This window comes from Pieris brassicae, chromosome 10 (assembly GCF_905147105.1).
Source record: "Pieris brassicae chromosome 10, ilPieBrab1.1, whole genome shotgun sequence".
Classification (NCBI taxonomy): Eukaryota; Metazoa; Arthropoda; class Insecta; order Lepidoptera; family Pieridae; genus Pieris; species Pieris brassicae.
Genome location: NC_059674.1, coordinates 7,537,057 through 7,564,271, shown reverse-complemented (window position 1 = coordinate 7,564,271; position 27,215 = coordinate 7,537,057). Strand labels below are relative to the sequence as shown.

Genomic DNA, 27,215 nt, shown 5'->3' with positions numbered 1-27,215 from the left:
TATGGTGGAGTTGAGTAGTTTATGTAACCATTTTGAAAGATCGATACACGATTTAAATAACTTCGCTCGATAGAAAAAATATCCAAACATAGCCAATATTTGTTATACTTTGTTACGTTGCATTTTGAATCATTTTATGACGGAAATGTAATATAGAACATGATATTTAAATTTACACGATATATTTTATCGCCAAGTAATCTATTTCAGAAAAAAAAAATGATAAAATTACTTTAATTTAATGTTTTACATAACTAATTGTTATTACGGGCCGTCGCGCCTCAGTGCTCCAGCTCTCCACTGCGCACCGCAGTCCACCCCGAGACACTGACACAGAAATTCGTACTGGGATAGGGCCTTAATTGAAAGCTATGCAATGGACTGATAAATATTTTTAACTGGATATGCGTCTTAATAATAATAAAGCCACTTCAATTGCATACTATAAAAATTATTACAAATCAGATGGCTGTTATAGTACTATCATACACTTTGTCTACGTTAGTTATTGTTATTTCCATTACTTCGTGTTTTGTCGTACACTTTTGGCTGAAGGTCTCCTCCTTTCCATATGCATATGTTCTTTGTTTCCTCTATCACATATGCGATGCAAGAGTAATATTCGTATAATAGTAACAATAACATTGTATATTTATGAAACAACTTGAGCTCTGTGAACGCATTTACAAACTAAACAAAAGCAAGAACTTGCCTCGTTCAAACAGAATACGCGTGGGAGTTTCTAAAGAGAAAATATACGGTGTACGACCCATGCTTCATAATCATGGAACAGCTATGGAATAGGAAAAACTGATGAATAAATTTTTTAATAGTCTACAACTGGAGTTCACAAATGAAAGTAATTTTTGTGCTGTACAAAATATATAATTGTATTATTTAACTAAAGAGCAACGCAAATGCAAAAAAAGCTGCGGCCGCAGAGCAGGTTCTTGCTTCGTGTTCAGTCTTTCCTCCAACTTCGATTTTGTTTTCTTTGGAGTAGACTCTTGGGTGTGGGGTTCAAGTGCTAGACCCCAGAGCTGGTGCTTTCCTCGCTCAACGAATAAGTATTGCAATACAGCGAGGAAAGGATGCCAGGGGCACAGGGTTGCACAGGGACCAAACTTTTGTTTTGTTTTAATTTTCTTTTAATTATTACCATATAGGGTAGGAAAATTGTAAATACTGTATATTTGATTGTTATGTTTAGTTACATGAATATATATACTAAAGATAAAATCTATTTAAAAAAACACAAATATTCGTTTCCTTGGATATGTATCAAGTACGATAAAAACTGTAGCAAAATTTTATAGTTGTTTTAACAGTAACTGTTAACATGCAGTCCAGTAAAAAAAACACTTTTTGTTTTTATAAATACCAGCATTGCGTCTCAACTCACACTTATTTACAACATTCGATAACGTCGTAACAACCATGGAACAATACGGCATAATATATCCTACAATAATTTAATACCGACCAAAACCCCGTATCTAAATCGTTTAAGTACACTTATTAGCGTTATAATAAGTTATTTTCTTATATTATAATTGAATTTAAAAATCATCTGTACGTCTTAGTATTAAAGGCCGAAATCGCATAGCCATAATTTGGATTTACGACATTTTGGAATTCAGTCGGTATGATGTTTGCTAATGAAAATTGGAGCTAAATTCAGATATAATACAACTCGAAATTGCTTCTAAAGCTATTACAGAAATATTCTTATTAAGGACTTTAAAATTTAGAAGTAAATTTCAACCGTAATACAAGTGAAATAAAGTAGATATTTGATAGTGTTTTAATGTCAGTGATGTCAGCGCGCAAGCGTTTTGTGGTCCCTTTGCAGGGGCTGGAGATAGAGGGACCATGCTTTATTCTACCTATCTAAAGAAAATTCTCCACATTCTCCTTATATTTGAAGACTTATTTTCACTGTTAATGCGGTATGAATCCTGGAAGAGGTAGAAACTTATTTATTTAAAGGAGACTGAAAAAGTGGAAATTCTTTGCATAAAGTTTGTTTTACAAGTGTTGCAACATCGACATAATATTTGTTCAGATTTCATTTGAACATTGACCTACTGCTGACACGGCTCACGTGTGTTCCAAATATTATTAGCTGAAGAGTAATTTTGAATTACATTTTATTCGAATATTGATCAATTGCTGACACGACTCACATGTATTCCAAAATGTTAATAGCTGAATGTACGCAATACACAAACAGCTCACTAAAATAGGTGTGAGTGTGAATAGGTGTAAGTAGTATTTAAGATATTGTCTTTGAACAAGAAATCAGATTTGAATATTGCTCTGACGTATTAATTTATCGGTTCCTCTCAAAGTGGCGAAGACTACTTCAAGCCTTAATTATCGTGGTGAGCCTGCCCGATAGCTTTGAGATAATCCGACCACCTCGAACCTTTGATCCTATACATAGCCTTCCTTCACAGTCCACTAGCTAGCAAGGTGTAGGATATTTATTTTTGATCTGTAATGGTGTTCGCTGCTAAATATAATCTTAAATCTACTTACTAATATCATTATGATCAAAAACCATTAGGGCTTAGGTTGTCAATTTAACATCAATCCAGTGTAACGTTAACCAACGTAAAAAACCTTTCATACGTATTTGTCGCGCTTCTGACAAGATGTACGATGTGAATGAAGTTTGAATCTTTCTGTATATATTATTTATTAACACATCGTTGCATGCAGAAATATAATACAATTGACATAATTAAATGAAAAGAAGTGCAACTGGCGGCCTTATCGCTTTCAAGCGATGTCTACCTCTGATTGTCTGGAATCAGATGGATGGAATATTATGAATTCCATCTGTGGCTATATCTCTAGCACAATTGTTTTTTGTTGTATATATTTCATGTTCGCTGTTACGAAATAAATAAACAAGACTGCTATCGTGACATTACTGCAACCCACGGTCTGTGTTTCTAGTATTATTCTGAAAAATAAATAAATGTTTATATAAATAAATAAAAAATGCGTTCTAATAATACAGAAGTACAGCTTGCTATGTATTAAAACATCATTTATTCAAAGATACTGACACCAAAAGTAAATTTGTTGTTTAATCAACACATAGTGTCTAATCAGTTTTTCATAGATTATAAGTATGTTTCCTACCATTTTTAATCTATAAAAAATATGCTTCCTAACCCAGCTTTTGGTTGATCATGAAACAGTTAAATAGAATTATGATTTGTCAAACACTCCATGAAATCTAATATTTTTTTAGGCTGTTTTAATGGTCACCCCACACCGCCAGGGATCCCGGGACGCAGCCTTCAGGTTTTAGTCGCTCGCAAGCCGTCGCGTTGAGCGCTCGCTCTCGTATCTCAGAAAACCACCTGTTCACGAACACTACATACACACGTAATATTTTGGTATTTCATATCATTTTTGGTAGCTTAGCTACGAATTTAGTATGGGCGAAGATTATATGACATGAATTTCTTAATATTTTTATGTATTTTGGTTTGTATTCAGGCAAGAAATTATGTTAAATATTGTCTTAGATTAATACCGTTTTTATTTGGGTAGTATTTCAATAGAAATAATATAAAAATCAATATTAATTTATTTTAGATTTTTAAGTTAAAAAACTAATAAAGACGTGATTTAGCATCATCTAGTTAACATTTATTCAAAAATATTTCAATCGATAAATATACTTTATGGTCAAAAAAATATGTGTTTATCTCATAAGGCCAAACTCTATTAATTGCTTGTAAAAATAGTTTCATTAATAACTTACAAAACTATAAATTATTATTGATTTTAACAAGATCATTAAGATAACTCGTAAGCGTCTAATTTGGCAATAAAGATAAATATCAATATTAATCAATAGATAATAACATACAGTTAATTACAAGTATACCTTACATATCAGTGATGCAGTGTTGGCCTAGTAGCTTCAGCGAGCGAATCTCACCTCTGAGGCCGTAGGTTCGATCTCCGGCTGTGCATCTTTCTATTTGCGCATTTAACATTCGCTCGAATGGTGAAGGAAAACGTCGTGAGGAAACCGGCTTGCCTTAAACCCAAAAAGTCTATGACGTGCGTCAGGCACAGAAGGCTGATCACCTACATGCCTATTAGATTAACAAATGATCATGAAACAGATACATAAGGTATTTATTATACCATTGATACCTTACATATATATTATTCTATAATTAAGATTAATAAAACTATATTTCATAACGATTAAATGTTCTATCAATATTTATTTGCCTTCGTGGCTTGGTTCTTGCTTCGAAGTGAAACCAGAACTGTTTTGTGTCCATGTGATAACGAAAATGTGCTGACGAAACGGATGAAAATGGACACAGAATCTATCCATATGCCATTGGATACGATATTGTATTCAATTTATATTAATCGTGAATGTATCGGTTTAACAATAATATTTTTTTAAGCAGACATTCGTAAGTATACGATTATTGCGTTACGATATTGTCCTAAATATTATATAAGTAGCTTTAAAGTATATTAATTCAAATTTAAATTGGCTCAAGCTGTCCATTGCAATGACCTATGTAAGGGAAATCCAGCTTTTCCGCAATTACTAGAGACACAGCTCGGTTGCGCATTGCGTGAATGTGCTGGAAGTTCTGGAATTGTTGGAAATTTTTTGGTTGCTCATTACCATCCATAATCAGGCTTTATAATCAATGAGGCTTTATGTTTGTTTTTAATTCACTTTAGTTTCAGTTTTCCGTACAATGCGTTGATAGCATGACGCAACTATCAGCCATCAGCAGATTTTAATATGAGGAGAAACTGCCATATTAAAATCAAAGTATATTATTAGGTTTAAAGATAGAGAAAGTGTTATATTATCAGGAAGCATCATTCAAAGAACTTTATCAGGTCTGACGTTTCTATAATGATAAAATGTATCATAGGTTTCAGATATTTCTAACAAACCATTTTGAATTTTCTAACACAAATGGGTCTGTATTGTGTAACAACTTAATTCATTTATTAAAACATCTCTCAAATATGAAACTTTACGACAAAATTATAATCAAATCGTTTACAATCTTACGTACAAAACAATTAGTATATCTAAAAAAAAAAAAAAAGTTTGGTCCGAGGCATACTTTTTGTGCAAAACTTATTCTTTAAAGTGCCAGCTCTGGGGTCACCAGTATGCGTCAGTGCATTTCAACAGGGCCCAGTATACTCCAACGGAAACAAATTGTCTATATAACAGTCGCAACAATCCTCTGCGAAACAATTCATAGAATCGTAAATCTCAGAGCAAGATTTAGTGGCAAATTCAAAACGTTTTTGTCTTACTGAAATTAAATATATATGTGTAGATATATAGCAATAGCGCTACAACTTTTTAGAACTCAGATTTCTGTTTCTGTTTCGTTATCATTTCCAATAAAATTATCACTCCTTATCACGCCTGAAACACACTGTGATAGTCAGAAAGTCTATCGGTGCACAGCCGGGATTGATATTACGAACCCAGGGATGAGACTTAGCACTGCTCTGCAGCTCTTGAATAAAACGTTTAAGAGAATAATCATTCTCTTACACTTTTTCTGTGGTCATTTAAAAACTAGTCTGCGCTAAATAACTTTCCTTCAAGAAATTGAGTGTCCATGGGTGGCGCTATCACTTAACAGGTGAGCCTCCAGGTCATTTGCATTTCTATAAAAAAAACACGAAAACGTTATGATGGGGAAACAATTCTCATTTATTATTTCCAACCCTTCGGTATTGAATCGATAACTTTGTTGAATGTAATGAACTGCTAATTGGCTGATTCTCGTTTGGAATATAAATTGTTTTCATTTATTTTTACAGTTTGCGCACGTGTAGCGACGGAAATATACAAATAAATTTCATTAGTTAGATCGAGGCTTTGAAAGCTTTCAGAATATTTTTCAGCAATGAGAAAAACCCACATCTAATAACTATTCAATTTTAGAAATATTATGTATGTTAATATATTAATATTATGATTGATTTATCTGAATTATGACATTCGTGATTCGCGTTTTTAAAGCGTTCCTTGAGGCAATTTTGCTGCGCACCGCCGAGGAATGCTCAGTGTAGTATTTCCGAATCAATTCGACTTGGGGTCCTTTAAGAAAAGAGTGTATTCAAGTCTTAAAAGGCTGGCAATGCACTTGCGAGCCTTCTGGCAATGTATGTCTCCATGGGCGGCTGTATCACTCAACTTCACGTGGGCCTCCTGCCCGGGCCTTTGCCTCCTATTACATTTAAAAAAATACCTAGGTAAAACCGAAAACTTTTAGAAAGTGAAAAACGGCTTAATGTAGAAAGTTGCCAATACTTTTATTGTTTTTCGAAGTGATCTGCGTTCCTATCTACACATCGTCGCATTCGATGGAACCACTTAGAAAAGGAGTGGGCCCATTCTTCCTTAGGGGGTGATTCGAGGGCGCTGCTGCAGATGCAGTTCATATATATTTGTATCACTCCTTCGTTACGTGAATTTTCTGCTGTGCCGTCTGTCTGAGTCGTGGTTTTTGTCCCTCGTTCTGCGGCATTCGCTACAATGGGTTTGCAGAATCTGGGTGTATTTTCATAGTTCATCACGTTCGGTTTCCTTCCAATATCTATCATTATCTGCTCTGAAATACCTACTGAGGGTAAAGTACAAGGAGTGCATAAAAATACTAATAATATAAAAATAATAATAAAATAACGTAAAAACATTAAACTACGAATATTCTAACTAGTAAGATAAAATAAGATAAGATAAAATCTAAAATAATAATTTAAAAAAGTCAAAGCTTTAGTGTTAATGAGCCATAGTGGTCCATGCAGAAAGACTGTCTGAAGCGGAAAAATCATAGTAATAAGTTTAATAATAATATATATAGGCATTTACGTGATAGAGAAGAAATTCTCAAAAATTTAATCTGATAGTAATAAAAAGCCTCGAGTTAAGTGAATGATAACTCGTAAAAAAAAAACAGTGGCGCTACAACCTCTTTAGGTCTGGGCCTCATATTTCTGAATCTGTTACATGATCATTATTCAATCAAATAAGCAAGTAGGTGATGAGAATCCTGTGTCTGACACATGTTGACTTTTTGGGCCTAAGGTAAGGTTTTGTCGCGATATTTTCCTTTATACGAGTGAATGCTAAATGCGCACATAGAAGGAAAGTCTATTGGTGCACAGCTGGGGATCGAACCTACAAAATTCACACGCTCAAACCACCGCCAACACTGCACTCGTTTAACTAGTAAATCTAACGAAGATTGTCTTTTACTATACAGTGGATTCCAGAATATTTCATTATTGGCGTCGGTTTAACCAAATAATATTAATTACTGCAGAAACCTTTCGCATTCGCATACAAATTCATAATTAAATTCAGCCATTCGCAATTCACTTTTTCAAGGATCGTAACATTATGAGAGTACATTTTATATTAATCTTTTAGATTTATACCGCTTTGAAATGTTTTAACGACGGTTTTTATTCGTTTAAAGTAAATTATGAAATGGGATTTATGTTAGGCTAATTAATTGCATTTAAACTAATTGCATACTTCAATTAATTTTAGATATTATTAATTGCTATTGAATTGTTAATTATAGAGTATTGGCCTAGTGGCTTCAACGTGCAACTCTCATCCCTGAGGTCGTAGGTAGACTAATGGACTTTCTGTCTAAGTTTCTGTATAACATTGGGGGTCAATGGTGAAGGAAAACGTAGTGAAGAAACCGGCATGCCTTAGACCCAAAAAGTCGACGTGTGTCACGCACAGGAGTCGGATCACATACTTACCTATTAGATTAACAAATGACCATGAAACAGATATGTAAATCTGAAAAGAGTTGTGGTGCCACAGATTTTTTTTAATTGTTAAATGCTATAATTTTGCTCTGTATTGTTTCAAAATGTGTTTTGCAGTAACTCATACATCTTGCAGTATTTATAATTCTTCATTTTCTAGTGTATATAGGATAAAGTAAAGATATAGTCTCGCCCGATAAAGTCTCGCTGTCCACGACGATAAAACCGTTTGATACGACAACTGAATAATTAAGTTCTCCAGTAAGTCCCTTATAGAGATATTAATTGTTATAATCAATACATAAATGTGTAAGATTTGGAAACCCTTTTAAGCAAAAAATACCTTTGTCAGGGTTTCCAGCTATTCCATAAGAAACTTAATAGTAAATTTCATAACTCATCAAAGATTAGAGTTGCGTCATTATTTAAATAAAAAAAACATATGTGTGTAGTTATGTACACGCGTTAAAATTTCTTTGGCGTAACAAGATAAAAATCTTTATATTTCTTTATCTTTCGCCTTATTGTTTGTAGAAAAAACGACACTAACAATATAAAAAAAGGTATTTAGTACATCAAAAGTTTTAGTGAAATAAAGTTAATTTAAATATCACAAAAAATTATTTCTACATAATTAAAGAAATTATTTTTTGTAAGTGACACTTCTTTATAGGCGTTGTAAAAAAAATACCGTCACATTATTCCGTTACGCACCACATTATTCCGTAACCCATCACATTTTTCAGTTACGCGCCATCTTTTTCTTGTCCCTACGGTTGATTTGAAGAGATTCGAAGACATTAATAACAATAACGATAACAATGATAGTAATAATTCTATTACAATTAATGAAATTCTGTAATAATCTTAGTAGTAATAAGGTAAAATGAAATAATTGTATTATTTGTATTCATGTCTATGACAATAAAAGCCTTTTGTCAAACTTTATCTAATTTAACTTTATTTAACCAATTTCTGTAAAGCTGCATATAGTAGATCATTTTTCGAAAAATAAGGTCACAAAGAACTTTCACTTTTTACGTGTATACACTAGTACACGCACACATTTTTATTTTAAAATGTTGACTATGCTAACTTCAGTGTGTCGTGTTTTGTGATCGTAAAAATTAACTATCATCATTTTTCCCTAACGCGCCAAAAGAAGTACCTAAGTATATAGTAACTTCAGAAACTTTTACAACAGTATTGTATTGTAACAGCTTATTTGTCACATTCTAACTACTATTCAACCTAAACGCCCATCAAGACTCAAGAATGAACTATGAAAATGATTAAAAAACTATGAATTTCTGTAGAGAAAAACAATAATTATAAACCAAATGTTTTAAGAAATAATCAAGCCAATTAATTGAGCCATTAAAATTCGGTCAATAATAAATTAAAACAGAAGCACGACCGCAGATAAAGTGTTACAATAACGCCGTGTATAAATACCGTAAGCGATTTACAATTTTCCATTTAAATTGTGTCCGTGGGTTTAATTATAAATTCCTTTATACGTTTATTGCTTTCGTAATTAGATAACAAAAAAAGGAATTTTTGTATCATAACATAAACTCCTTTACCATGTTTCGACATTAGATATCAATCTTCTATACAATTATATAATAATCTACAATTTGATTCTTTGATGAACCGTTTTTACCGTACAAGGGAGCTTTGAGGGAATTTCTTCTATTTAATTTTTTAACAACACAGACGAAGAATCATGCCTACCCTTTATCAATACTATAACTACATTTACAGTTTGTTTACGAACAAAATATACAAGAGGGCAAAAGTCAAGCCCGGATAGCACGGCTAAAATCTTTATCAATAATTGGAAATAAATATAGCATTTGTTGATAATGTGGCATTGTATTAAATCTTTTTTTAATAAGTACTTCGTAAACATAAATAGTTTTTCTTTCTAAGTAAAAGCTAAATCAACAAAGCTAATAACAATGGTTGAATGGTTTAAATAAATAAAATGAAGTTATTATAATATAATTATGCAAATACCGTCGTATAGTTTTATCGCTATGTTTCGAGAGCTTTATGTTTTAGTTTAATTGAACAATTTAATAAATGTTTATACTAATTATTACTACTAAAAATGTATTGCATATTTTATTTTACGCATGAACATATTATTTTACGTTTCAAAACTTAACTGTTTAGGAGGCGTATTTTACAAAAAAGAACGGTTGTTAAATACGGAGTTTTTTGCATATATATACAGGCTGTAAGGGGTTCGATATTTAGCACTAAGTTTGACCGTCATGTCAAAAATGTGTTCGATTTTGTTGTAAGGGCGCAAAGTATTTTCGAACTAATTCGACTAAGGGTCCTTTAAGAATAGAGCGTATCAATTGGTAAACCGGCAACGCACTCGCGAGTCCTCAGGCACTGAAGTGTCCATAGAGGCGGTACTTCGCTTCAGGTGAGCCTCCTTCCCGACAGCCTATATATAAAAAATAACGACTCTGAAACTTAGTATCTGCTACTAACTTTTGTATCGCGTATATATAGTTAGATTAATTATTTTTCTTGTTTCTTTAACTGCCCTATTTATTTCTCGCTTCCTCTCAAAGTGGCGAAGACTACTTCAAGCCCTTAATTATCGTGGTGAGCCTGCTTTGAGATAATCCCACCACCTCGAACCTTTGATCCTACTGGTAGGGCTCCGTCTGTTACCTTACGGCTCTTGGTGCAGACATCCCGTACTTATACTTATACTATTTATGTGTTAGGGTACATCTGTAAGGTTTAGGTATCCGTAGGGTTGTTAGGTTCTTAGATCTTACCTTCTCATATATTTAGTTATCTAGTGCAGCTTGCTCATACATACAATACAGATATAGGAGTATCAACACATTACATTCAATACATATAAAGATTAAACACAAATTTCACAGTCCACTAGCTAGCAAGCTGTACATGCCCTATATCTTAAATGAGTTGGTAAGACGTTTTTTTTTGTATAGAACAACAAACGGGCAGGAGCCTAACCTGATGTTAAGTGATACCGCCGCCGACATTACCAGAAGACTGTTGTTGTAGGTATTTTAAGAATTGGAACGATATCTTGAAGGACCCTAAGTCGAATTGGTTTGAAAATACTTCAGTGCTCTACAGTACCCCTGGTACTATAGAAGATATATAGTTTTAATTAAATAAGTCCTCCCTTTAAAGTACTATTTTGTCTGTATACTGTTTCGATACTGTATAGTGACAGAAAGCAATACTTTGATACTAGCTGCCCCCGCGAACTTCGTTTCGCATAAATAGGATTTTTTCTACGCCTACCTCTTTAGTAGCTACATACCAACATATGGAACATTTTGCTTTGCTACCTAACAGAGACTGATCGCTTTTCCAGAATAAAAACTGGTTTTACGTTCATGCATTAAGTTTTTCTATCTATCAAAACCTTCCACAGAGTTCAAAGAATACATAAAACCGGCTTTCAAGTTTTTCGCTAAGCAATCATGTTTTGCGATTCATTTTTATTTATATAGATTGTATACATACAATTGTGAACCCAACAAAGATATGTAGATAAGATTTTTAGGTCCGCGCTTCAGATTTTTGTAACTGTTTCATGTTTATTTGTCAATCTTATAGGCAAGTAAGTTTGGGTCTAAAACAAGCCGGTTTCCTTTACCGTTCGAGCGAATGTTAAAGTCCATTGTTCCATCTACGACCTCAGGGTTCAGGGTCACATGCTGAAGCCACTAGGCCAACACAGCTCTACTGAGATACACACATACATATACAACAAAAGTGATAACACGATTAGGCTTTGTTCAGTTCGGTTAAATATTTAAGTCGAATACTTGTTAAGTGTTCAATCTCTTTTTATTAAACTCGTATATGAAAATCCAAAAGGCTAAACATTGCGACAATCCTCCCAAATGCAAATATAAGCTTTATCTCTATTGGTTGAGTTTCAATATGATCGCGCTGGCAACACTCCAATTCCATAATCTACACATTTGGTATCCCCAGGGCGTCTACACACTGATTGCAATGTAAATTAGGTTTTTACTGAATTTGAATAGGATTTTGCGAGTATTATTTTATTATTCTATCAACGTATGAAGTTAGCGTCATTCTTTGCGTGATTTAGCACTAAGGAATAATAATACTAATCCAAAGAAATTTCATAGTCAAACTATCTTAATAGTCCTATTTTTATAGTTCAAGAGCCACACGAGCAGTACGTTTACCTGATGTTTAGTGATACCCATGAACACTCTTAATACCAGAGGTCTTGCGAGTGCATTGCCAGTCTGGAGAATTGATACGCTTTTTTGTTGAAGTCGCAATGGTTCGGAAATACTTTAGTAGGCAGCTGGTTCCACATAGTGTTGACAGCGAAATATGCATAAATACGGAATGTGTGTGGAAAGACGGAAGACGAGGTGATACGAGTGGAATTTCGTATTCTGCCTTGTCGTCCGATGATATAACTCAGCTGCAGGTCCTGCTGCATTCATCCGTACATCGCCAACCGGTACACGCCATATCAGACATAGCTTTTGGTACTAAAGTCCTATTCTAGAAAAGGGGAGACTACACACTTCTCTGTACTTTAGTACTTGGCCACGGATCTGGCCAGAAGCTAAGAAGAATAATAGAGGCCTTCTTGCCCAATTCAGATTCCATCTTATTGTACATAAATTAGTTCATAAAGGTAATATGGTGCCTCTAAGTTAGGAGGTGGTTTTCGATACCAATTTCTGTCTGCTCTGATCCAACCGGATCCGCCCATCGTAGCATACTAATTATAGAGTTAGTTATATTCATGACGTAAATGATTGACGCCATCGTCAAGGAGAGGCCAGTGCAGGGCGTACTGGAGGAAATGGAAGGAGGCCTAGTCTTGAAATGCACCAAAAAAGAGGCGGATGACAATGATACAATCTTACGTACATGGCCAGGCTCAATAGAGATTATACGAGATCGACACAGCGTAGAACATTATTACATGGATTGCTTTTGAATCACGTATTTTGATGTTATTTATTGAAGTCCAAATAAACGGCACAATTTCTTGACACCACCGGAACGAAGTAAAACGAAAAAATCTGTTGATATTTAGAGATTTAAACCTTTAGTGCGTACAAAACCTTATTGATTTCACATAACCATGAATTTCGCTTATTAAAACGATTTAATATTCAACGATTTTATTAGTTTTTAGTCATAAACATAGCAATATTGAAATTTACGGCTCGGCTATCTTATATTAATCAAAAATAGTTTTAACTATTTTGAGATTGAGTAACCATTTTTGGGAAAATAGTTATGAGTGGCTACTTCAGCTGCATCATAACATCCAAGATTCGTGATCGTACACTGGGTATAAAATATGATACCAGACCCTAAACTGGCTGCCCCATGAACAGGGAACAGTAAAACAAATAATATGAAAACCCTTTCGCGATTAATGACAAAATAGTATTTTTCTTATTCCGTCAGCTTGCGTTCCTTTGCTTAATTATTTGTTTATTAATATTTATTATTTGGTTTAATTTATTTCAGTGTTCTTCTAGTGACATGTGTATCACTTAACACACTAACTCTTTAGAGGTAAACCAAACAAACGCACGCCTATGTGTGGATAACACTTTACCCAACAAAATAAATACAAGTTTTAACGAAGCATCTATCTTCTTGTGATTGTTTCTATCAGCTAAACCAATTAAGATACAATTTAACAACAAGCTAAGCTACTGATATAGTGGTTTGTTCTTCTTAATTCCTCGCCTCGAATTCTTCAAAAATCTTCTTAAGTCAGGAGAAGGTGACGACGATTCTGAAGTTATTGAAGCTTTTTCTGTATCACAGAGTGATGGTTAATACTCAAACGGTATATTTGTTTTTAGTTTTTCCTTACTAAGTTTGGGCGGAAGAAATCGCTTGTTTATGATAAGGCCATCCATTGCATTCTTAATAATTCATGTTACTAGTTTTATTTATTCAATGAAGTCAACATTTATAAATTATAGTTATGTCTATTTCGGTATTTCGATATTCGTTGAGTGAGGAAAGCACCAGCTCTGGCATCACCGGTACTATCGGTCGACAACTTAAGTCTTTAATTACCGCCTTTAATTAAAGGAAACAAATCAAAGTTCCATAGACCATATTTATTTAATTCATCTATATTCACTTCTCATCAATTATTGTTCATAGTGTAGTGTGAAGTGTTACACGAAGGTTTGAAAAAGGCTTCACCATGGCGGAATTTACAATGGGTAAGTTTATTTTTAAATGTAACGTTAGCTTATGTTAATACAATTGTATTAATAATATTGACGTAGGTATTATATTTATAAAATGTATATATCAAATAATAAAAATCAGTGGCGCTACTTTTTATGTCTTGGCCTCAGATTCTATATATGTTTCATGGTCATTTGTCAATAGTAATAGGTAAGTAGGTGATCAGCCTCCTGTGCCTGACACACGCCGACTTTTCGGATCTAAGGCCGGTTTCCTCACGATGTTTTTCCTTTACCGTTCGAGCGAATGTTAAATGCTCATATAGACATTAAGTCCATTAGTCCAAGACTGGGGATTGAACCTACGACCTGAAGGAGTCGAACGCTAAAGCCACCTCTTGATTGTATGTTATTAAACTTTTCCTTGCTCCTATGTACTTTCTTCTGAAAATAGATAAAAATTCAAATTTTCACTTTATAATTAGACTCCCCCGCAACTACCGCAAAGACAGGCACATGTCTATGTCCATACCATTATTATTTCTGTAAACCAAATTCTAAAACAATTAATCTTACGCCTAGAATAGAACTCAGGAGAAACATGAGCGAAACTAAGGCTCGAGGGTTCCTCATTTGGAAAATTCTATGTATCTTTTTTTTTAGTCGTTGATCGGCCTTTGATGAAGCTCTATTACTTTTTCACCGGGAAATTAATTTAAAACCTTCACGCTTTGTTTTAACTAAAGAGAATTAGAGGAAATTTTAATTTAGTTAAAATGATACAAATGGATAAAGAATGAGGTTATTTAGAACAAAAAGATTATTATTCTTTAAATAGAAATCCTCAATTGAATCGAAAATTATTGTTGAGTCGATGAATTAAACCCATTTACTAATAAAATAGTTAGTTCTTTGGTTAAAATTCTCCATTGAATTAAGAATAGAAACAGTTGATAACGAAGTGAAACCAACCGCTGTGCAGACAATAGCTAAGTGTATGAACGATTTGTTCAAAGCGACGTAAAGTTCTTTGTGAGGGAGGCTGTAGAGCCACGAAAGCCTAATATGTTAAAAAATATATTTATTATAGGACCGAGAAAGATTTTATATGTTACTTATGATTTATGAATGTTGTGGTTCGTATGAAGTTCACGTTGGATAATATAAAAATTTACTTAACGGGTCGTATGTATAAAAAATAAATCAATGGCGCTACAACCTTTTTAGGTCTGGGCCTCAGATTATGTCATATTATATATATGTCTGATTCATTTGTTAATCAAAATAGGCAAGTAGGTGATCAGCCTTCTGTGCCTGACGCACATTGTCGATTTTTTGGATCTAAGGCAAGCCGGTTTCCTCACGATGTTTTCCTTCACCGTTTCCAATGTTAAATGCGCACATAGAAAGAAAACCCATTGGTGCACAGCCGGGGATCGAACCTACGACCTCAGGGATGAGAGTCGCATGCTGAAGCCACTAGGCCAACACTGCTCACGTCGTATGTATAACAGTGACATATTTTTATTAAGTTTTTTAATTAAAAATTTCTTCATCATCTTGATGGCTGGAAAACACTTTCTATTGCGAACTAGATGTGTAATTGACTACCAGTGGGGGTTATTCTGGGAGATACGTCCTCTATTTGTTTAAAGTGAGAGTACACTCTTCCGTCAAACGCCGGCAACACACTAAAATGAGTGTCCATGGGCTGCGATGAAACCCCTTTTTGGGCGTCCCGTATGCTCGTTTGCCCCCCTATTCAATAATTATTATTATTTTTTTAACATATACATAAACACTACATAATTAAATAATTTAGAATTATTATATATATACATAAATCTGTAAACAAAATAATTTTACCGCATATAACTAACATCTACGACGTAACCCCTTCTACGCCGTAGAAGGCCATCATAAAATATGTTCTCCAGTTTTATGTTTCCATTAAACTCAAAAAGATATTTCCATATATTTTCCACGCGCATCTGCTGTAAAGAAAAAGGAGGGAAAATAGGAAATATATGGTATATAAAACTATCTTTTAACTTAAATTTTCAATAAGAACAAGCCGTGCTACGGCTAGATGGAGTTAAGCCATAGATAACAATAATGGTAAGCCACGTTAGCTCTGTAATAAATTGTAAATCAGATGTGTTAGTCTCCGTTAGTTATTCTTATGTCTATTCGTGTACTGCAGGATCCCTTTTAGTAAAAGCCTCCTTCTGGAATGTCTAAGTTCTACCTACTGTATAAGTTCCACCTACACCAATTCGGTCGTAGCATTATGTTCTATACCTTTAGCGTTTCTCGATAAAAGATTTTCTTCTCTGTTGTCCGTAACTACTGCAGCATACGGGATTTAATAATCATGAGCGGTGTGTTTCACGCCATGGTCTGTTTACGCCATCGTAACTTCATATAGAACTTTTTTGAAAGTATTCTATAGTCTATGTGCGGATAGCGTAGGGTTTTAATACATTTTTTTTAAATCAGTCCAGTAATTTTAGAGCCTATTCAATGCAAATAAACAATCAAAACTTTCATCTTTATAATTTTAGAATATCATATTATTTTCATGACCACACTGAATGACTCAACGTCAAATGATTGATGGTCACAATTACATTTCGGTCTGTTTGTACGGTCTATTGTGTTTCCACTGTGTATAAGAAACGTGTATCTTTGAATAAAATGTGTATTTAGTTTGAAAATGTTTCAAACTGTATTCGACGCAAATGTAAAACGAAACAGCCAGGAAAATTATGTAGAATCGATGAGTTTATTCATAGACCACAGTAAATAAATAATAATATTGGCCTACGTTGGTTGGTTGAAATCTATTTTAAGTGATAACTATTTAGAATGACCTTAACAGACCCGTATTCTAGTTTTTAGTTCTTCACTTACTTCCTCCGCTGTATCTGCAACCCAAAACCGTAGAGTGGAGGAGGTCCTGCTGCAGCTGGGCAATTGACGGGCAGTAGAACAGGGACAGCTGTTTTAAGATTCTCATTTGAGGGCAACACTTGTTCTTGATTTCATCCCTTTACTCTAATGAAATTGCGTTGCGACTTCAGAATACAACTTTCAATCAAGGTCACGGGCTCAAACCCCAGTTGTATGCATAGAATATACAGATCTGTGGAAACAAACATTGACCATACCACATCATACTAACGTAAGCTTACCTACGTGACTTTTCTCTTTCACAGAACCAGATCAACTCATCTTTAACCACTTTCTTAAAATAATTCTCTAACCAATGAAAACTTTATACATCTAACAATCTTAAACATCTTCTCAACCTGTCCTTTGAATGGGAATATTCTTATTCTGCAACAATAGTTTAATTATAAAATGTAAGTGTTATGTACCGAAGTACCATGTCAAGAGGAACAGACTAGACAGAACAGAACAGACACAGGGAATCCTAGTGTTTTTTTTAAAATAGTATCAATGAAGTTTGATATGTATGGCACCCCAATGTTTAAACAAGAGACAGAACAAACAAGTCCTATAGTAATATTATCAGTGTAGGTCATCTCTGAGCGGCACTCGACAAGCCTTTCACATTATTCTATTTATCACTTCAAGACTAGGTCGGCTCGGCTCGGCTGTACTTTAATATTTATTTTTCACAAAAACTAAAGTTTACCGCGTTGTTATAGTTGTTTTAAAACCTGAAATGGGATTGTGGATTGTAATTTAATATGATGTTATAAAATGTGTAAAATAAAATATTAGTTTATACACCTATATTAGGTCGGAACGAGAAGACATACATACATATCTACATAAATAGATTTTCTTTTTAATAATTTTCAATTATTTTAATTATTACCTTGTTGGTTATGAAAATTGTTAATATTTTTTAGTTGTTTAACAGTTTTAATTCAATTTTTTTAAATAACTCTTTCCTTGGTAGTTTATCATTTTAAAAATCAAACACACAACTGATGCCTGAATGCCTAAGCCGCGTACAAATTATTTGAAGAAGTCTATTAGGTATGGTTGTGCAACTATTTAATCAATTGCCGTCGAAGATTTGAAATATTGAAATAGAATATATTTGCACTTTTGCCATCTTATATGTGGTTCCTTGATCACTTGACTAAAAAAACCATTCCGATGGAAATCAATAAAATCTTTGAAGATGGTTTCGACTGCTCCATCAGAGTAAAAGCACTTTGCAAGAAGTTATCCAAATTTCGAAAAAAATGGTAATCTATCCAATAGATTCGTAGAATACCGTGGAAGTCTCACACATACCAATTGAAGCACATACCTCTAATTAAGGACCATAGTATACAAGAACAAAGTGGCTTCCCCTTAAAAGAGATTGTAAGTATTATTGGTCATCAGTAAAAAATGTTAAACTTCAAGTACTTTAATAAGTACTTAACTTAAGACTAATACTAAGACTAATAGTCTTAAGTTAAGCTAGAATCTAGATCGTAATCACTGCAGGGGCAATAAATTTAAAAATAATGTATTGAGTTACCCATAATCTCTCATGCATACAGATACTATATTTTACTAGAGTTGGCCGCTCTTGGTATCTCTTCCGTTTTTGGATTTGCAATTTTATATAAGCTCTTGGAGCTAAGCTGCTGGCTTACTAAATACATGAAAATGGAAGCGATTCAAGGGGAAGGATAATAAAAGTGAACAGTAATTCTATGGCTGAGATGATTTATTGAAAATACCTTGAACAACTTATACTATTCTTAAAACCAAACAATACCACCATTCAAGGTTCCACAGCGAGATCTATTAATTAAACTTAAAACACAAGGAATACCTGGAAGCAAACAAAAATATCTTATGTTTTATATACGTATATGTCTTACGAGCTCCTTGAACTAATCAAAGGAAAAGGTTTAAGGAGACCTGGCCGAAGACACACGTCTTCGTCAATGGTTTGGTCACAGCTCCAGGTTGTTCAAAAGCGCGACATTCAAGATTGGATTGGAAACCATGATGATCGCACAACCTTCGAAACTAAATTAGAAACACAAGTATCAATAAACCCTTATTGTACGTTAACACGCAAACACAGCATTATACTTAATAACTCATACTTACTAACAGACAACTGTCTAATTTAAAAAGCGAGAAATATAAATAACATATTGAAAATTTTCTTGTTCTATTTTGTTGTAATTTTTTTTTAATTGGTAAGAAGGGGTCAAACGTACAGGACGTCCAAAAAGGGGAGTCATCAAAGCCCATAGACACTGATTTTAGTGGGTGCGTTACCGGCTTTTGCTAGGATTATAATTGTTCTGTACAATTGGAGGTTGTAACTACCAAAAGTATTAAAATGTTGTCTTCAAATCTAAATATTTTTGAACATACTGCACATTCAGCTTACAATGCGATACGTGACTGGAATATTCTTGTCATTCTAGAAGTAGAAATATGGTAAAATGCATGTACTTGAATCACCTGAATATATACGAATAAATAATAGACTTTAACAATGTCCTCTATTTATAATCTAAATAAAAAAGAAACAGGTTTTACTAACTAAATCCAATGTGTTCTCGACAATAGGTACGTAGGGCGTGCACAAGCATAATGTAAATAATTTAATTAATAAATTAACATAGGTGTTAAACAAGATTTTCAAAACATATCAAGGGAACTTTTTTCAGTCGCACTCTTTATTTCTGAAGTTCGTGTTAGTGGCACCGCATAACTTGCTCCACTCTCCCATGTCTTCGGCAAGCCTCTGCGCCTGGGTGATGGTAAGACCTGTAAGGGTCTTTATTTGATACTTAAAATAATGTCAAGATCTTTCGGGCCCTGCAGCAGAACATAAATCACTAAGTTAGAGCGTTTAGTATAGATAAAAATACATCCGCTTCAAATCTCTCAAGCAGAAATGCTTGTTTCTAAAAAAATATATGTAACGAATTATTGATAATTGATATATGTTTGTTTAATATTGTCTTTGGTTTATCGTAAACTACACTTTCAGCTACGAGATTTAAACATTATTTATATTATATCGTATTAAATAGTATTGAGATATTCGATAGTTTAAAACACGCTCGAATATATTCATTACGCCACACTTGTATATTTGTATTCTCTTACGTACAGTGATTAAATATTTTTATTCATTTATGGCGCATATCTATTTTTATCAAAGCCAAAGCACAGTAATGTCAACCAATTACACAATTTAGAAGATAGGGAGGTGATGGTCGTCTGTGAGTATCACAGCATCAGTAGTCCAATAGGCATACGCGACATGATTCATGACTGATCAAAGAAGGTTTATGAAATCATGCCTGACGTTGCGTGGAGATGTCACTCTGCATCTCCTACCGCATTTACCATGGAAAGTGTTCAGAGGAGATTTTCGGTCTAATACCCGCAGCTGAGTTTCATTGTCGGACGTCAACGCAAAATACAAAATACCATCCGTATCACCTCAACGTTCGTCGTTCCACAACTGAGCGTTTTCTAAGGCAGTTCTTGCCGCGCACCTCCCCTATGTAAAACCAGTTACCCACTGAAGTATTTCCGAACCAATTCGACTTAGGGTCCTTCAAGAAAAGAGCGTACCAATTCTTGAAAGGCCGGCAACGCACTTGCAAGACTTCTGGAAATTTGAGTGTCCACGGGCGGCGGATCACTTAACATCAGATGAGCCTCCTGCCCGTTTGAACCTTATTACATAAAAAAACACTGTAATTTTCATTTTCTTAAAAAAAATCCGAAACAGTCGACATGAAATTACATTGACTTTGACATTTAATTTAACCAATGTACTTGATTTCCCCAATGACAGATGGAAGAACACTCAAGATATCAAATTAGATTGCCTAATATACTTTAATTACGTAATATCCATTACATTACTTCCATATGTATTATATTTCATCCTTTAACTTTGCATTATTAAATATGAATAATGAAAAGTTAAAGAAGCAAGAGTTATCATGAAGCCTGTCAAGGCGTATATGAAGTTTTTTTTTATTAAATATCGCTTCTGTGTGAACAAAAATATGAATTATGAGCTGAAAAATATCAAGTGATGTGTATGAGTGAGGGAAACTGGACTGGACTGGTTTTCAGGATGTAAAAGCTTGGCTCAGGGTGTGGTCACTCTCACTTCTTCGTCCCTCACATCAGATATAGACGTTGCTTATAATTAATATGGATCGAATAGTGGTTTTCTGTTGATTATAAATTAATAGATATAGTGTATATAGATACAATTTTATGTATTCTTAACTTATTTTGATGTGAAAACGTCTAATAAATCGATGAAGGCCGGCTGCACGTACACAAAAGCATGACTTATTGTGCCGTTACGCTCATTGCACGTTATGCATGCGCATGCGCCGCAACTATATCTCTTCCACTAGATAGGCGTATGCTTCCAAGATTCGCTCCTTTGTATCGATACAAAATAGTGGTAATTCAATAAAAATGATTCAATTTTATTAATAAAAGTCTGCAATCATTTCATTAATGTTTTGTTAAGACGTTGTCACGTTAAAGTATCGCCCGTAAACCGACTTTACAGACAAAGCTTTTCTTTCAATAGCTAACTTCGGAGACAGCTTAAGTACGCGCAAGTGTTTGTTAACGGTACAACACTCCACAAAATTAATTATTTATAGGGAATGCGTTGTTATAATTATCATATTAACTATTTCTATCCATAGACCGAAACCCTTTTGTCAACTGTATCGTACTGTCATCCCGCTTCGTCACACTGACAATAACACAGATCAGATATAGAATTATGAAATTCGATATAAATCTTTAGATTAATTATTTTCTATATACAGCATTATGTACTCTTAAAAGGCGACCTGGCTGGTTATTAAAGGCAGCCACATCTTTAAATCTAATACAATTTAAACCTGAGTAATGTAACCTAACATTAGTTTACTTACTTACTATATATATATTTTAGTTAATAATTAGAACCGCAATTTTTCTACACTTATAAATAATATGTAATGTAACATTCTCGTTTCCGATAATATCCAAAAGATTGACTTTTAGATTTAAGAACCCTTATATAAGCCAAATTATTTTTTGAAGAGAAACTTCTTTATCGGTTTTGGAAAAAAATACCGTCACATTTTTCGGTTACGCGTCACACTTTTCCACTACGCGCCATCTTTTCCTTGTCCCTACCACGGTTGATTCGAAGAGATTCGAAGCCATTAATAACAACAATATATAATAGACATAACAATGATAGTAATAATTCTATTACAATTAATGAAATTCTGTAGTAATAAGGTAAAATGAAATAATTGTATTATTTGTATTCATGTCTATGATAATAAAAGCCTTTTGTTAAACTTTCTAATTTAACTTATTTAACCAATTCCTATAAAGCTGCATATAGTAGATCATTTTTCGAAAAAATAAGGTCATTAAGAAGTTTCACTTATTACGTGTTACACTAGTACACGCACACATTTAGATTATTAGCTTCGCAACCCCACAACCCCTAATTTTATTTCAGTTATAAATACATATTTTAAAAACTTTAAATTGTTTAATCACAATCATCAAAATGAGTTACATTCAGCCGTAGTTCAAACCACAGTCAATCAATACAGGTTAATTAGAAGAGCAATGCGACAGCATGGTAACTGAGTTTCTATTAGTTTATAGGTTAACTGTAAACCATTTAACAATCTTTAGAGAGAAATCAATGACACTACAACCTTTTTAGGTGTGGGTCTCAGATTTATGTATCTGTTTCATGATCATTTGTCAATCTAATAGGCAAGTAGGTGATCAGCCTTCTGTGCCTGACGCTCGCCGTCGAGTTTTTGTGTCGAAGGCAAGCCGGTTTTCTCACGATGTTTTCCTTCACTCTTCGAGCGAATATTAAATGCGCACATATACGTAGAAAGAAACTTCATTGGTGCATAGCCAGGGATTGAACCTACAACCTCAGGGATGAGAGTCGCACGCTGAAGCCACTAGACAAACACTAATCTTTAACAATTGATTAATTTATTTACCAAAGCTTCGAGCCATGCATAATTTTAATACAGCAGAAACCGTGAATACGGAATGGTCATTTAACGGAGTTCTTAGGTGGAACAAACATAAAAAGCAATATAATTAAAGTTCTTGAATATATTAATTAATTACTATCAATGCAATGATTTAAAGAGTTTTGTATTTTTTTCTTGCTTGGCATTTTTAAAAGCTTCTTCAATTTAGACTGATGAACAGAGACAAGACATCATTCAACGACAAAGACGAGTACTAAAGCGTGTGTTTTGCGAGTCTAACGTAAATATTAAACTTATGAATTTTAAAGAAACTTCTTTTCAAGGCAACATTAAACGTGAGTGGTTTCACAACAATGTCGTCTAAATAACACAAAATGTCGCTCTTTTGTCTCACTGTGCTCCTATAACGGCTATGCACACGTTTCTTAAAGTTAACACACAGTTTAATATATTTTAAATATTATTTGCTACTTAAATATTATATTATTATTTACTTAAATATTATTTACTACACGACAGGGAGTTCTGGAAGTTTCTAATTTCGGAAAGATTTGTTTTGAGTTGCAGAGCCAGCGTAGTAAATGAAAGAAGTAACTGCTATATGTCAGTTAGATTCTTTTTGAACTTATAAAATAAAGGATGTTAATGAATTAATCATTATACTTTATTGTAAAACTATTCTACCACCATATCATAACTACAGTTCACCCGCATAGGTTGTTTATACAATTCCATTTAGTATTGTAAAAAATTTAATTGTTAAAACGTATAATAGTAATTGTTTCATAAAGAAAAATGATTTCTGATGAAATAAAAATCATTCTTACTCATTAATTTCAAGTCAAGTCGTTTACTAGAAGCTATAAAACGCCAGAAAATCTTAATATTTAAAAATTCCAATGTTATTAAGCTAAATTGTTTAAAAAGTCTGTTTGTTTAACCTAGGTCTCTGTTTGATAAAAACATTGTCATAAAAATAATGCGATAGGTGTTTAAGTTATAGAAAGAGCACAGCGGTTGGTCATAACAATTGTCATGGTCATTGAATTGGTCATAACAATATTCGTACTTCTGTTCGTTAAATAATGATTTAAAATTATTAAATAATTAAATATTAACAAAACAAATCGAATCAAATGAAATTTTGATACTTAAAGTAATAGAAGAATCTCATTTATAAACCAAAATCCAATCCATCCATTAACGGTCAATTGACTCGATCAGATCATTTCTTGATAATCCGAGAATTCCCCGACATATATATATGTTCATGCTGGTTTGAGAACTTCTGTCATGGGTGCAACAAGACAAACATACGAATCTGGGTCGAGACGATGTGTAATTTGAGACCTCACTAAGACTTAGGTCACCTAGCAGTTTTAAATTTTGGAAACTTGTCCTAGTTAATATACATTTTTCGACATTTATTTTAGGAATAATAATAGCAGGAGTCGTGTGTGCGTGTATTTTCTGGTCTTTAAACAATTTTTTTGTTCGAAAATAGGAGATAATATAGAAAAAGCGAGACTCACATATATTAACAATGCGTCTAAGTATATCAGCATTATTTGTACAACTTAAACTCAGTATGACGAATTCTATAATCGTGTACATTTAATAATGTTAGCGATCCAGGCTAATTAACACAATTAGTCTGTTGAAATGTGTAGCATATATACCTTTGTTGGAAGTTTTGTTTGCAATATTCCGTTGCTTTTTAATTAAGTTTTTTAAATTTTACAACTTCTTTTGCAATATTTATTTATTTCGTAATCCTACAGCCAACGTGAATAATCAACAAAATACCATTATATTAAAAATTGAATACATCATATTTTAAAAAGGTTAAAACATTTAAACAAGGAAAATATCAACAAAAAATATTCAAGACATTAATCTAATTCGGCTGTGTTGTGTGATGGTGTGAAAGTGAGAGTGTGTGGTGTTCTGATGATATTCTTAATACTCCTTTTAAGTACATTCCGCGATGGCTTAAACAAGTCAAGGCTCAAATATTATGTCCGGTATGTATAAAGGATGGCCTTTCAAAACAACGAATGACTTTCAAGACTTGTTATTTTCTCAATTAACAGTTCTATATAATAATAGCCTACACGGGTTCACACGGCAGGACGTTTTTAATAATTTTAAAACTAGGCGTATCAGGAAAAAATGCAGTATTCTAATGAAATTTGTTAAATCGTTTATAAATATTAGTGTACAACTCAATAGCCAGTAGACTGTGAAATGTGTAATTTCATTTATGTGTATTAAATGTCAGGAGTATCTGTATAGTATATGTAGTTTATGTATGACGGAGCTGCATTTGATCGCAAAATATATGAGAGCTAAGAATCTACAGATGTACTCTACAGCATAAGTAGTGAATATATAAATAAGTACAGGATGTCTGCACCAAGAGACCTAAGGTAACAGACGGAGCACTACGGGTAGGATCAAAGGTTCGAGGTGGTGGGATTATCTCAAAGCTATCGGGCAGGCTCACCACGATAATTAAGGGCTTGGAGTAGTTTTCGCCACTTTGAGAGGAAGCTAGAAATTAACAATTGGTATGGATGTAATCTAAAACATATTTATAGATTGCTCTCTCTTTATTATATCCCTGACATGCTTGGACAGAAAGGGACGAAAGAGTGCCTTAGTGAAATGCAAATAGTTGTCCATTACGTGTATGTATAAATATTCGAGGCAGACTTGACTCGAATTTGCTACTCTAAATACTTCCGCTGATTGTTGTTTTATAAATAAATATACACTATGACAGATGAAAGATTTTTTTATGTTCATTTGTTTGCAGAAGACGAATTCGATGACCCCAACACGTGGGCGGTAGGGGCCCGTTACAGACCGGAGCCCCCCGCCACCTTGGCATCCACCACTCGCTTTACACAGCATGAGATCAAGCTCATGTACCGAGGATTTAAACAGGTTGGTCTTTATCATTAAGACAGTCTTCATGATTAAGTCTGTCTTCATCAGTAAATAAGATTTCATTTACAAATTACATCCCAGATGATGGAAGACCTACATTTATGTAATTTATAACCCTTAGAAAGTGAAGATTCCGTATCTCACGTTAAAATCTCGTTTCGACAGCAAATATTTCACACTTAAAAAAAAAGTTAGATACCCTTAAAATAATATTTGAATTTAATTGACGTTCAATAACATTAGTATTGTAATGTTATTGACTTGACTTCAAAAAAGGGAGTTTCTCGATTTGACCGTATTGTATTCATATATTTCTTTTTTTAGGTCTTTCCGCTTTTCCGATTTTGATGATTCTATTTTTGCGGGACAGGAGGATATCCTAGGAATCATTTTTTTATGTTAAAAATATTAAGCACCGAAGTTCAATGGCTAATTACTTAGACAGAAACTTTTGCTTATGCGGTATCCAAATCTTATTTGTCATTCTTATTATGTACCCGTTAGTATGCTAATATATCAATATTGTTTGCGCAGGAGTGTCCAACAGGCGTGGTGGACGAGGAGTCGTTTAAGAATATTTTCTCGCAATTCTTTCCGCTTGGAGGTGAGTTATACTTTATAACGATAATCATTAGTTGTAAATAATAACAAAGTAATTGTACGAGTCAAGCCTGTTTCTGTTCACTCAGATTTCTGAGTTTTATACGCGTGGCGATTTCCTTAATCATCAGAGCACCGCCCCGAGAGTATTGCCAGACTCAGGCTCTTCAGTATTATAATATGGCATGGCATAGAATTTCTTATTTTGTTGTACGGGGGTTAATACAGAGTCTAAATTATTTAAAGCACCATGATGAACCAGTACACTGTTATCAAAAATACGTACTACAGAAAATATAAACTTAAAATAAAGTGTAAAGTTAAATTGTTAACATGAATATACTTCTTTTTTGAATTGATAAACCTATAGCGCTGCTAGAAATATGCTGGATAACGACTGTAACAGTAGCAGTGATCTTTATGTATTTAAATGTATATGTAAGATTAAGCGTATCAGTATATGTAGTAGATGCACTGGATAACTAAATATATGAACACGTAAGAACTAAGAACCCTACGGATCCCTACAGATGTACCCTAACACATAAGTTGTGAATATATAAATATGTACGGGATGTCTGCACCAAGA

At 33.6% G+C, this 27,215-nt stretch overlaps 1 protein-coding gene across 3 annotated transcripts in view; it reads left to right on the top strand.

Moving 5' to 3' along the window:
- The first annotated feature begins 3,342 nt into the window (after window positions 1–3,342).
- The window catches only part of LOC123715526 (Kv channel-interacting protein 4-like), a 37,786-nt gene continuing 13,913 nt past the window's right edge, over window positions 3,343–27,215 (top strand). Inside the window, exons 1-4 of one of the 3 annotated variants that reach the window (XM_045670571.1) lie at window positions 3,343–3,402; window positions 13,722–14,093; window positions 25,893–26,023; window positions 26,561–26,630. In XM_045670571.1, coding sequence (XP_045526527.1) covers window positions 14,075–14,093; window positions 25,893–26,023; window positions 26,561–26,630 — 220 coding nt within the window. In that variant the 5' untranslated portion in view covers window positions 3,343–3,402; window positions 13,722–14,074. The remainder of the gene's footprint in view (window positions 3,403–13,721; window positions 14,094–25,892; window positions 26,024–26,560; window positions 26,631–27,215) is intronic. The other 2 variants (XM_045670572.1, XM_045670573.1) reach the window with 2 other exon arrangements.